Below are 13919 nucleotides of genomic sequence, written 5' to 3'. Positions count from 1 at the left end.
ACTTCTCACTGTGCAGGTTGAAGCCGCACACAACCAGTCTCGGCCCGCACCAGATGGCACAGTCTGGGGAACAGCTCCGATGGGTCCACTGGTGTCCGCGCCACCTGGGCATGGGCATTAACATGGGCCAGAGCCTCCTGTAGTGAACAGAGAGAAAGATACACAATATCATCGACAATTGAGTCATATACACTACTGAGTATTCAAAGAAGTCCTGTCAGATGTAAGTGCAGAAGGAAGAAGTTTGGATCCCTCCAATGGTCTTTATTGCTTGTTTGTGTTCTCTACCAAACAAACACCACTAATGTGTTTAATATGTCCATTATCACAGGGAAATGAAATGTGTCTTCTGCTTGATCCCAACCCCTACCTATCTACTGTATATCCTGTTCAACTTGAGTCAGAGAAGCAGAACAGATTGAAGATACCCACACATAGTATGTACAACACCAGCACATGTACTAAGGCCATATGAGCAGAGAGATAAATCCTCCGTGACAGATCATCCTGATGTTGTTACAGTAAGATGACTGTCAAAGAAATCAAATAGTTATCACACCACAGGAATGTCCATACAGTGGGGTAAAAAAGTATTTAGTCAGCCACCAATTGTGCAAGTTTTTCCACTTATAAAGATGAGAGAGGCCTGTAATTTTCATCATAGGTACACTTCAACTATGACAGACAAGATGAGGAAATTAATCCAGAAAAATCACATTATAGGATTTTTAATGAATTTATTTGCAAATTATGGTGGAAAATAAGTATTTGGTCACCTACAAACAAGCAAGATTTCTGGCTCTCACAGACCTGTAACTTCTTCTTTAAGAGGCTCCTCTGTCCTCCACTCGTTACCTGTATTAACGGCACCTGTTTGAACTTGTTATCAGTATAAAATACACCTGTCCACAACCTGAAACAGTCACACTCCAAACTCCACTATGGGCCAAGACCAAAGAGCTGTCAAAGGACACCAGAAACAAAATTATAGACCTGCACCAGGCTGGGAAGATAGGTAAGCAGCTTGGTTTGAAGAAATCAACTGTGGGAGCAATTATTAGGAAATGGAAGACATACAAGACCACTGATCATCTCCCTCGATCTGGGGCTCCACGCAAGATCTCACCCCGTGGGGTCAAGATGATCACAAGAACGGTGAGCAAAAATACCAGAACCACACGGGGGGACCTAGTGAATCACCTGCAGAGAGCTGGGACCAAAGTAACAAAGCCTACCATCAGTAACACACTACGCCGCCAGGGACTCAAATCCTGCAGTGCCAGACGTGTCCCCCTGCGTAAGCCAGTACATGTCCAGGCCCGTCTGAAGTTTGCTAGAGAGCATTTGGATGATCCAGAAGAAGATTGGGAGAATGTCATATTGTCAGATGAAACCAAAATATAACTTTTTGGTAAAAACTCAACTCGTCGTGTTTGGAGGACAAAGAATGCTGAGTTGCATCCAAAGAACACCATACCTACTGTGAAGCATGGGGGTGGAAACATCATGCTTTGGGGCTGTTTCTCTGCAAAGGGACTAGGACGACTGATCCGTGTAAAGGAAAGAATGAATGGGGCCATGTATCGTGAGATTTTGAGTGAAAACCTCCTTCCATCAGCAAGGGCATTGAAGATGAAACGTGGCTGGGTCTTTCAGCATGACAATGATCCCAAACACACCGCCCGGGCAACGAAGGAGTGGCTTCGTAAGAAGCATTTCAACGTCCTGGAGTGGCCTAGCCAGTCTCCAGATCGCAACCCCATAGAAAATCTTTGTAGGGAGTTGAAAGTCCGTGTTGCCCAATCAACAGCCCCAAAACATCACTGCTCTAGACGAGATCTGCATGGAGGAATGGGCCAAAATACCAGCAACAGTGTGTGAAAACCTTGTGAAGATTTACAGAAAACGTTTGACCTCTGTCATTGCCAACAAAGGGTATATAACAAGTAAGTATTGAGATAAACTTTTGTTATTGACCAAATACTTATTTTCCACCATAATTTGCAAATGAATTAATTCAAAATCCTACAATGTGATTTTCTGGATTTTTTTCCCTCATTTTGTCTGTCATAGTTGAAGTGTACCTATGATGAAAATTACAGGCCTCTCATCTTTTTAAGTGGCTGACTAAATACTTTTTTGCCCCACTGTATGTAGGCCTGTATCTCCTTAACACTGCTAGCCTATCAGTGGAAAAAACACTCAGCAGCTGCTCTATACTGAGTCTATAGTTGTAATGTCAATGATTTGGACTTTAAGTATAGAAAGAAAATCTCCAACTCAAAGACCTTCCCCTTGTATAAAACTAACTCATCTCAACACCACATCATAACACTCACCTCAACCACAGCCACACATAACAACTGATTATCAGGAAAGTGATATGCAATCTGAGATAAAAGGGTTTCAAACAAGTTCTTCAGCTGTCCCCATAGGATAACCCCTTTTGGTTCCAGGAAAAGCCTTTTGGTTCCAGGTAGAACCCTTTTGTGTTTGATGTAGAGCCCTCAGTGGAAAGGAACCTGGAACTAAAACGGTTCTAGCTGAAGAACCCTTTTAGGTTCTAGATAGCACCTTTTCTAAGACTGTAGACTACACTGTACATGGGAATCGGAGTAAATGTTGTGTTGATTATCTGTGTAAAACGTCACAATGAGCATCTCGTGTCACGACTTCAGCCGGAGTCGGCTCCTCTCCTTGTTCGTTCGGCAGTCGACGTTACCGGCTTTCTAGCCATCGCCGCTCCATTTTTCATGTATCCATTTGTTTTGTCTTGTTCCATGCACACCTGGTTTTCATTCCCCAATCAATCTACATGTATTTATTCCCCTGTTTCCCATCATGTCTTTGTGTTAGATTGTTTGTGTTACGTGTGTGTTGCTGACGCACCAGACTGGCTTGTTTTTCCCTGTTATTTTTCATGAAGATGTTTATTGTTAAACATAATTCTTGTGACGGTTTTGCGCGTTTTGCACTTTTGCCTAAATAAAGTGTGCGCCTGTTTACAAATCCCTGCTCTCCTGCACCTGAATTCGCTACCAGTACGTACACTTCTGACATCTAGGTTCATTCACTAACTATACGTGTCACTGGTGACAGAGTAATTGTTATTAATGACATGGTGTAACCTCACCTCCACTGTGGGGTGATAAGGAGTCGTGAAGGGGGTGTAGGGGGTCTGGGCTAACCCCCATATGAGACCCTATCCCTCAAACACCCAATGAAGAACACATACCTGCCACACGCTATCTGTGTGTGTGTGTGTGTGTGTGTGTGTGTGTGTGTGTGTGTACTATCACACAATGTCTGCATTATACATCGCCTGTCATCAGACAATACATCCAGTCCTGCCAAGGTATTTTTAGCAGACAGACACACAGGGTGTGGTGCACTATGTTGGCTCATATGGAGGGACGACAACAATGGTCGGCCATTCGCTGGGCATAGAGGGAGACAAGGAGGGAGGGATGGGTGTGGGATGGAAGGAGTACACAGATGTCCCTTTTAGAAGTATTCCGAGGTAGAGATCTAATAGGGGAGGGAAAATATGTTTTAATACTGACTAAATCTCTCTCTTCAACACCAAAAATATAAAACATGGCCCATTTCATGGACAGTATTCCATAAAATTGCTTAAACCAACAGCGTTCTGGGAAGGATGCCCTAAGAAAGTCATCCAGGCCTGATGTGGAGTACAATGGAATGATTCAGACTGATTTCATTCAAATGAATTCTTATTGGCAGAGAAGCAGGAAGTGACCGCAATGCCAGGAGGAAGGGGTGGGGCTCAATACAGAGAGGTCACTTAGCTATTACCACCCAGGATCTGTCCTGGATCCACATAGAGCGAGATGGAGGAGGGGAAAACGAGATTGAGAGAAAGAGATATAAAGAGAGGATATAAAGAAAGAGGTATAGAGAGAGATGGAGAGAAAGTTGAGAAGAAAGAAAGAGGTTGTGTGTGTATGAAAGAGAAAGACGAAACAAGAGTTGAAACAGAGAGCGAGAATGAGTGAGTTCTGGAAGGTCTGAAAGTAAGACAAACAGTGTGAACAGCCCTGCTGGTAGACATTAGCGAGGGGAGACGGCCGTCCCTGCCAAGCCAACCTCTGACTGCCTCTAGATGCCCGTCCACACAGCACTAATCACCCCTGGAAGGTGGCCCATGTCATCGTCCTCTGTACGTGTGTGTGTCTTCCTCTATCTGTGCCAAAGGCCCTCTTCGCTCTACCTTAGCCAGCACCATCTGTGAGGGCCAATCTGGGCTGAGGTGCAGCGAAACGGGAGACGTCTTATTAAAGAGTGGTGATTGGCTTGGAGAAAATGCATCAGTGCATCAGTGCATCACAATGCATCAGTTAACAAGAAGGGACTTGGAAGATATGAGAAGCCTTCTGAGGATCTGTCCAATCCAAGTGGTCATAACAACTCTGACAATACTGGATATCTAAATGGGATTTCTCTGTTTCTGCAAGCCAGATGGCAATGATCAAATGTCAGTACACCAACAGCCGTTCATGTGATTGTTTTCTCCTGTTTCTGAAGGGCAAGATAACATATATTAAAGGAAAGGAGGAAAAACAGAGAAGTAAACAAAGGAAAATAATCAATGTTATGACATGATGTATGTTATGACACGATCATTATGAGACGATATATGTTATGACACGATCATTACGAGACAATGTATGTTATGACACGATCATTACGAGACGATGTATGTTATGACACGATCATTACGAGACGATGTATGTTATGACACGATCATTATGAGACGATGTATGTTATGACACGATCATTACGAGACGATGTATGTTATGACACGATCATTACGAGACGATGTATGTTATGACACGATCATTATGAGACGATGTATGTTATGACACGATCATTACGAGACGATGTATGTTATGACACGATCATTACGAGACGATGTATGTTATGACACGATCATTACGAGACGATGTATGTTATGACACGATCATTACGAGACGATGTATGTTATGACACGATCATTACGAGACGATGTATGTTATGACACGATCATTACGAGACGATGTATGTTATGACACGATCATTACGAGACGATGTATGTTATGACACGATCATTACGAGACAATGTATGTTATGACACGATCATTACGAGACGATGTATGTTATGACACGATCATTACGAGACGATGTATGTTATGACACGATCATTATGAGACGATGTAATGTATGTTATGACACGATCATTATGAGACGATGTATGTTATGACACGATCATTATGTATGTTATGACACGATCATTATGAGACGATATATGTTATGACACGATCATTATGAGACGATGTATGTTATGACACGATCATTATGAGACGATGTATGTATGTTATGACACGATCATTATGAGACAATGTATGTTATGACACGATCATTATGAGACATGTATGTTTAGGCGAACACCCCTATTTATGATCATTATCACTGAGACGATATGTTATGACACGATCATTATGAGACGATGTATGTTATGACACGATCATTACTGTTTAGGACGATGTATGTTATGACACGATCATTACGAGACGATGTATGTTATGACACGATCATTATGAGACGATGTATCATTATGTTATGATGACACGATCATTATGAGACGATGTACCTTATACAAACATTAAAGAACATAGTGGTTGTTACATGTGGTGTACTGCACTGAGCTTGGTGTTACAACATCTTTCAGTTATAGTCACTCTCACACCTGTGGCGGGTGTGGAAGGACTGGTTCACATAGTTGAGCTGACAGCCAGCAGAGATCGAGAATATAAATCACAACACTGCAACTCAAATATGGCCGCCTCCAGGCTTCACTCCTCCAACTCCACTTGGCAACAGTGTGGGAAGTTTTGGAGCCAACTGGGAACAAGAATAAGAGGTATTTCCTATCTAGGTTAATGATGATACCTGTAATTATGGATGGATATAAAGCCAGTGTTCATGTGATAGTTTCATTAGTTGCTTTTTCAGGTGGGGTTAGGCAGTTTTCAACCTCCACCCCTATTTATGAGGGAAAAATGGACTGATTCCATCACTATCACTGTAGAAAAGACTTGGCTTGATCCATGTTAGAATGATAAAAAAAAAAAAAAGGCTGGTGGGTCAGTGGCTTTTTCCTGATCATTTTGATGAGAAACAGAACAAAATTGGCTGAGTTTTGCTTTTTGCAGGGCCCTGGTCTCACATAGTCAGGCAAACAAGCCTATAATCAGGAAATCACTTGTCCAGGCTGAGAACTCAAACCTTGTTTTGGAAAATCAGGCTGAGTGTTCTGTTTAGGCTGAACTTTTCCTGTACAGAATGACATTTTCTCCAATCCCATTCCAATATGTGTGAGCTACGTTTCAGACTGTTCTGAACACAGGCTGAGTGCATTGGAAACTAACAGGCATAAATCCTAATGATTCCTAAAGGAAAATCCAAACAGAATGTTTTCCACCACAGTCAGGCTGATATCCATACAACACATTGTCAGTGAGTGCAGGGCTTTTCCTGGTCAGTCAGGCTGAGTGCAGGGCTTTTCCTAGTCAACTCACATTGTCAGGCTTTTTTCCTGGTCAACTCACATAGTCAGGCTGAGTGCAGGGCTTTTCCTAGTCAACTCACATTGTCAGGCTGAACTCAATAGGGCTTTTCCTGGTCAACTCACATGAGTACAGGGCTTTTCCTGGTCAACTCACATTGTCAGGCAGGGGGCTTTTCCTAGTCAACTCACATTGTCAGGCTGAGTGCAGGGCTTTTCCTGGTCAACTCACATAGTCAGGCTGAGTGCAGGGCTTTTCCTAGGTCAGACTCACATCACATAGTCAGGCTGAGTCCTGGTCAACTCACATTGTCAGGCTGAGTGCAGGGCTTTTCCTGGTCAACTCACATTGTCAGGCTGAGTGCAGGGCTTTTCCTGGTCAACTCACATAGTCAGGCTGAGTGGGGCTTTTCCTGGTCAACTCACATAGTCAGGCTGAGTGCAGGGCTTTTCCTGGTCAACTCACATAGTCAGGCTTTTTTCCTGGTCAACTCACATAGTCAGGCTGAGTGCAGGGCTTTTCCTGGTCAACTCACATTGTCAGGCTGAGTCAGACTGCAGGGCTTTTCCTGGTCAACTCACATAGTCAGGCTGAGTGCAGGGCTTTTCTTTTCAGGCTGAGTGCAGGGCTTTTCCTGGTCAACTCACATTGTCAGGCTGAGTGCAGGGCTTTTCCTGGTCAACTCACATAGTGCTGAGTGCAGGGCTTTTCCTGGTCAACTCACATAGTCAGGCTGAGTGCAGGGCTTTTCCTGGTCAACTCACATAGTCAGGCTGAGTGCAGGGCTTTTCCTGGTCAACTCACATAGTCAGGCTGAGTGCAGGGCTTTTCCTGGTCAACTCACATCACATGTCAGGCTGAGTGCAGGGCTTTTCCTGGTCAGGCTGAGTGCAGGGCTTTTCCTGGTCATCACATAGTCAGGCTGAGTGCAGGGCTTTTCCTGGTCAACTCACATTGTCAGGCTGAGTGCAGGGCTTTTCCTGGTCAACTCACACATAGGCTGAGTGCAGGCTGGTCAGTCAGGCTGAGTGCAGGGCTTTTCCTGGTCAGGCTGACAGGGCTTTTCACTCATAGTCAGGCTTTTCCTGAGTCAGGCTGAGGGGGCTTTTCCTGGTCAACTCACATAGTCAGGCTGAGTGCAGGGCTTTTCCTGGTCAACTCACATAGTCAGGCTGAGTGCAGGGCTTTTCCTGGTCAGGCTGAGTGCAGGGCTCAACTCACATAGTCAGGCTGAGTGCAGGGCTTTTCCTGGTCAACTCACATTGGCTGAGTGCAGGGCTCAACTCATATTGGGCTGAGTGCAGGGCTTTTCCTGGTCAACTCACATTGTCAGGCTGAGTGCAGGGCTTTTCCTGGTCAACTCACATTGTCAGGCTGAGTGCAGGGCTTTTCCTGGTCAACTCACATAGTCAGGCTCACATAGTCAGGCTGAGTGCAGGGCTTTTCCTGGTCAACTCACATAGTCAGGCTGAGTGCAGGGCTTTTCCTGGTCAACTCACATAGGCTGAGTGTCAGGCTGAGTGCAGGGCTTTTCCTGGTCAACTCACATAGTCAGGCTGAGTGCAGGGCTTTTCCTAGTCAACTGTCAGGCTCAGGGCTTTTCCTGGTCAACTCACATAGTCAGGCTGAGTGCAGGCAACTGTCAGTGCAGGGCTTTTCCTGGTCAACTCACATAGTCAGGCTGAGTGCAGGGCTTTTCCTGGTCAACTCACATAGTCAGGGCTGTCAACTCACATTGTGCAGGGCTTTTCCTGGTCAACTCACATAGTCAGGCTGAGTGCAGGGCTTTTCCTGGTCAACTCACATTGTCAGTCAGGGCTGAGTCAGGCTGAGGGGCTTTTCCTGGTCAACTCACATAGTCAGGCTGAGTGCTTTTCCTAGGGCTTTTCCTGGTCAACTCACATTGTCAGGCTGAGTGCAGGGCTTTTCCTGGTCAACTCACATTCAGGCTGAGTGCAGGCTGGTCAACTCACATAGTCAGGCTGAGTGCAGGGCTTTTCCTGGTCAACTCACAGGGCTTTTCCTGGTCAACTCACATTGTCAGGCTGAGTGCAGGGCTTTTCAACTCACATAGTCAGGCTGAGTGCAGGGCTTTTCCTGGTCAACTCACATAGTCAGGCTGAGTGCAGGGCTTTTCCTGGTCAACTCACATAGTCAGGCTGAGTGCAGGGCTTTTCCTGGTCAACTCACATAGTCAGGCTGAGTGCAGGGCTTTTCCTGGTCAACTCACATAGTCAGGCTGAGTGCAGGGCTTTTCCTGGTCAACTCACATTGTCAGGCTGAGTGCAGGGCTTTTCCTGGTCAACTCACATAGTCAGGCTGAGTGCAGGGCTTTTCCTGGTCAACTCACATAGTCAGGCTGAGTGCAGGGCTTTTCCTGGTCAACTCACATAGTCAGGCTGAGTGCAGGGCTTTTCCTGGTCAACTCACATTGTCAGGCTGAGTGCAGGGCTTTTCCTGGTCAACTCACATAGTCAGGCTGAGTGCAGGGCTTTTCCTGGTCAGGCTGAGTGCTTTTCCTGGTCAACTCACATAGTCAGGCTGAGTGCAGGGCTTTTCCTGGTCAACAGGGCTTTTCCTGGTCAACTCACATAGTCAGGCTGAGTGCAGGGCTGGTCAACTCACATAGTCAGGCTGAGGCAGGGCTTTTCCTCAACTCACATTGTCAAGTACAGGGCTCAACACATTGTCAGGCTGAGTGCAGGGCTTTTCCTGGTCAACTCACATAGGCTCAGGCTGAGTGCAGGGCTTTTCCTGGTCAACTCACATTGTCAGGCTGAATAATAGGGCTTTTCCTGGTCAACTCATATAGGTCAGGCTGAGTGCAGGGCTTTTCCTGGTCAACTCACATAGTCAGGCTGAGTGCAGGGCTTTTCCTGGTCAACTCACATAGTCAGGCTGAGTGCAGGGCTTTTCCTGGTCAACTCACATTGTCAGGCTGAGTGCAGGGCTTAACTCAACAGAACTAGGCCCTGGTATTCAAAATAGAATATAACTAGGCCCTGGAATAGGACTAGGTCCTGGTATTAGAATAGAACTAGGCTCCTGGTATTAGAACAGAACTAGGCCCTGGTATTAAAATAGAACTAGGCCCTGGTATTAGAACAGAACTAGGTCCTGGTATTACTATTAGAACAGAACTAAGCCCTGGTATTAAAATAGAACTAGTCCTGGTATTAGAACAGAACTAGGTCCTGGTATTAGAACAGAACTAGGCCTGGTATTAGAACTCAGGTCTGGTAGAACTAGGTCCTGATATTAAAATATAACTAGACCCTGGTATTAGAATGAACTAGGCTGGTATTAGAACAGAACCTGGTAGGCCCTGATATTAGTATTAGAACATAGGCCCTGGTATTAGAATAGAACTAGGTCCTGGTATTAAAAGAACAGAACTAGGCCCTGGTATTAGAACAGAACTAGCCCTGGTATTAAAAGAACTATGAACTAGGTCCTGGTATTAGAATAGAGGCAGATTAGAACAGAACTAGGCCCTGGTATTAAAATAGAACAGGCCCTGGTAGTAGAACAGAAATATTCCTGGTAAGAACATTATAGGCTGACTAGGGTATTAAAACAGAACTAGGCCCTGGTATTATAATATAACTAGGCCCTGAGTATTAGAACCCTGGTATTAAAATAGAAACTGCCCTGATATCAGAACTAGTATTAGAATAGAACTAGGCCCTGGTATTAGAACATATGTCCTGGTATTAGAACAGAACTAGGCCTGATATTAGAATATAAGGGCTAGACCCTGGTATTAAAATAGAACTAGGCCCCTGGTATTAGAATAGAACTAGGTCCTGGTAGAATAGAACTAGGCCCTGGTATGGTATTATAATAGTAGGCCCTGGTATTAGAACAGAACTAGGTCCTGGTATTAAAACAGAACTAGGCCCTGGAGTATAACTAGACCCTGGTATATAGGCCCTGGTATTAGAACAGAACTAGGCCCTGGGTATTAGGCCTAATATAACTAGGTCCTGGTATTAGAATAGAACTAGGTCCTGGTATTAAAATAGAACTCAGGCTGGTATTAGAACAGAACTGGGTATTAGAACAGAACTAGGTCCTGGTATTAATAATAGAATAATAGAACTAGGTCAGATTACAGGCCCTGGTAACTAGGCCTGGTATTAGAACAGAACTAGGCCTGGTCCAGAACTGCCCTGGTATTAGAACAGAACTAGGCCCTGGTATTAGAACAGAACTAGGCCCTGGTATTAGAACTAGTCCTGGTAAGAACAGAACTAGGTCCTGGTATTAAATAGAACTAGAAAAACAGAACTAGGCCCTGGTATTAGAACAGAACTATGCCCTGGTATTAAAACTATGCCTGGTAACTAGGTCCTGGTATTAAAACAGAACTAGAACTAGGCCCTGGTATTAGAACAGAACTAGGCCCTGGTATTAGAACATAACTAGGCCCTGGTATTAGAACAGAACTAGGCCCTGGTATTAGAACAGAACTAGGCCCTGGTATTAGAACAGAACTAGGCCCTGGTATTAGAACAGAACTAGGCCCTGGTATTAGAACAGAACTAGGTCCTGGTATTAGAACAGAACTAGGTCCTGGTATTAGAACAGAACTATGCCCTGGTATTAGAACAGAACTAGGCCCTGGTATTAGAACAGAACTAGGCCCTGGTATTAGAACAGAACTAGAACAGAACTAGGTCCTGGTATTAGAACAGAACTATGCCCTGGTATTAGAACAGAACATGCCCTGGTATTAAACAGAACTAGGTCCTGGTATTAAAAGAACAGAAACTAGATATTAGAATATAACTATGCCCTGGTATTAAAAACTAGGCAGAACTAGGTCCTGGTATTAAACAGAACTAGACCCTGGTAGAACTAGGCCCTGGTATTAGAACAGAACTAGGTCCTGGTATTAGAACAGAACTAGGCCCTGGTATTAGAATATAACTAGACCTCAACTATAATAGAACTAGGCCCTGGTATTAGAACAGAACTATGCCCTGGTATTAGAACAGAACTGGTGGTATTAAATAGAACTAGGTCCTGGTATTAGAACAGAACTATGCCCTGGTATTAGAACAGAACTAGGTCCTATTAACTAGGCCCTGGTATTAGAATAGAACTATGCCTGGTATTAGAACAGAACTAGGCCCTGGTATTAGAACAGAACTAGGTATTAGAATAGAACTATTATTAGAACAGAACTAGGTCCTGGTATTAGAACAGAACTAGGCCCTGGTATTAGAATAGAACTAGGTCCTGGTATTAGAACAGAACTAGGCCCTGGTATTAGAACAGAACTATGCCCTGGTATTAGAACAGAACTAGGCCCTGGTATTAGAACAGAACTAGGCCCTGGTATTAGAACAGAACTAGGCCCTGGTATTAGAACAGAACTAGGTCCTGGTATTAGAACAGAACTAGGTCCTGGTATTAGAACAGAACTAGGTCCTGGTATTAGAACAGAACTAGGCCCTGGTATTAGAACAGAACTAGGTCCTGGTATTAGAACAGAACTAGGTCCTGGTATTAGAATGAACTAGGTCCTGGTATTAGAACAGAACTAGGCCCTGGTATTAGAACAGAACTAGGCCCTGGTATTAGAATAGAACTAGGTCCTGGTATTAGAACAGAACCTGGTATTAGAACAGAACTCCTGGTATTAGAACAGAACTAGGCCCTGGTATTAGAATAGAACTAGGCCCTGGTATTAGAATAGGAACTAGGTCCTGGTATTAGAACAGAACTAGGCCCTGGTATTAGAATAGAACTAGGCCCTGGTATTAGAACAGAACAGAACTAGGTCCTGGTATTAGAACAGAACTAGGTCCTGGTATTAGAACAGAACTAGGCCCTGGTATTAGAACAGAACTAGGCCTGGTATTAGAATAGAACTAGGCCCTGGTATTAGAACAGAACTAGGCCCCTGGTATGCTTGGTATTAGAATATAACTCCCTGGTATTAAAATAGAACTAGCCTGCCTGTGGTATTAGAATAGAACTAGGTCCTGCCTGCCTGCCCTGTGTCTCTGTATGAGGCCCCAGTCCTGCTTCAAGGACAAGACTCATCCCTGGTAATAAACGTCAACCTGCCCTGATTGTGTGTCTGTACAGCTAGGTGGTGTGTCTGTACAGTATGTGGTGTGTGTGTGTGTCTGTACAGTATGTGGTGTGTGGTGAGTAAGATTATGATGGAGCATGTGTCAATGTGTGTGTGTGTGTGTTTTCTCAAATGTGACCACTGGCTGTGTACGTGTGTTTGTGGTTGATGAAATGAGATCGGTGCTGTTGTTGAATTATTCACTAAGAGACTGCTGGGATAGTTGGATCATGACCACTGTTAACCCTGTCACTACCAAGGATCATTGACTCTCTGTCTAGTACCACTACTCAGGACTGTGCCAGCCAGTGTGTGTGTGAAGTGAATGTGTGTGTGAATGTGGTGTATCATAAGTGTGTGTGTGTGGACGTGTTTAACTATACTATACAGAAGAAGAACCAGAAGTCCCCCACAAGAATAGTAAACTAATTTGACCAACTGGGGACAGTTTGTTCGTCCCCAAAAGGTCAAATGCTATTTCTAGGGGGTTAAGGTTAGAATTAGTGTTAGAATTAGGTTTGCGGTTAAGAGCTAGGGTTAGAAGCTAGGGTTAGTTTTGGGGTTAGGGTTAGGAGCTAGGGTTAGTTTTAGGATTAGTTTTGGGGTTATGGTTAGGAGCTAGGGTTCGTTTTAGGGTTAGTTTTAGGGTTAGAAGCTAGGGTTAGTTTTAGGGTTAGGAGCTAGGGTTAGTTTTAGGGTTAGGAACTAGGGTTAGTGTTAGGGTTAGGAGCTAGGGTTAGTTTTGGGGTTAGGAACTAGGGTTAGTGTTAGGGTTAGGAGCTAGGGTTAGTTTTGGGGTTAGGGCTAGGGTTTTAGGAGCTAGGGTTAGTTTTGGGGTTTGGGTTAGGAGCTAGGGTTAGTTTTAGGGTTAGGAGCTAGGGTTAGTTTTTAGGGGTTTGGGTTAGGAGCTAGGGTTAGTTTTAGGGTTAGGAGCTAGGGTTAGTTTTAGGGTTAGGAGCTAGGGTTAGTTTAGGGTTAGGAGCTAGGGTTAGTTTTGGGGTTAAGGTTAGGTAATCGGGTTAATGTTAGGGTTAGGTTTAGGTGTAAGGAAAAATAGGATATTGAATGGTCTTGAATTGGGTGTCCCCACAAGGTTAGTTTTACAAGAATGTGTGTGTATGTGTGTGTGTGTGCCTGCGTGCATGCGTGCGTGTGGTGATGCTTTATCTGTAACCTAGTAGGGGAATCCCTAATGTGTGTGTGTGTTGTCATCGATGTATTCAGCTGTATGATTTCCATTAGAGTTAATGCTAACCCAATAACTTCTG

General features: G+C 44.4%; 1 protein-coding gene across 1 annotated transcript in view; it reads right to left on the bottom strand.

Annotated features, from left to right (window-relative positions):
- Nucleotides 1-31: 31 nt before the first annotated feature.
- The window catches only part of LOC127905996 (Na(+)/H(+) exchange regulatory cofactor NHE-RF2-like), a 53000-nt gene continuing 39112 nt past the window's right edge, over nt 32-13919 (bottom strand). The window contains exon 3 of the mRNA XM_052501479.1: nt 32-137. Within this exon, the coding sequence (XP_052357439.1) occupies nt 118-137 (20 nt within the window). The 3' untranslated portion in view covers nt 32-117. The remainder of the gene's footprint in view (nt 138-13919) is intronic.

Source organism: Oncorhynchus keta, unplaced genomic scaffold, assembly GCF_023373465.1.
Source record: "Oncorhynchus keta strain PuntledgeMale-10-30-2019 unplaced genomic scaffold, Oket_V2 Un_contig_13749_pilon_pilon, whole genome shotgun sequence".
In the NCBI taxonomy this organism is placed as follows: Eukaryota; Metazoa; Chordata; class Actinopteri; order Salmoniformes; family Salmonidae; genus Oncorhynchus; species Oncorhynchus keta.
Note: the sequence above shows the minus strand (reverse complement) of the source record. Positions and strands in the feature narration are given on the sequence as shown.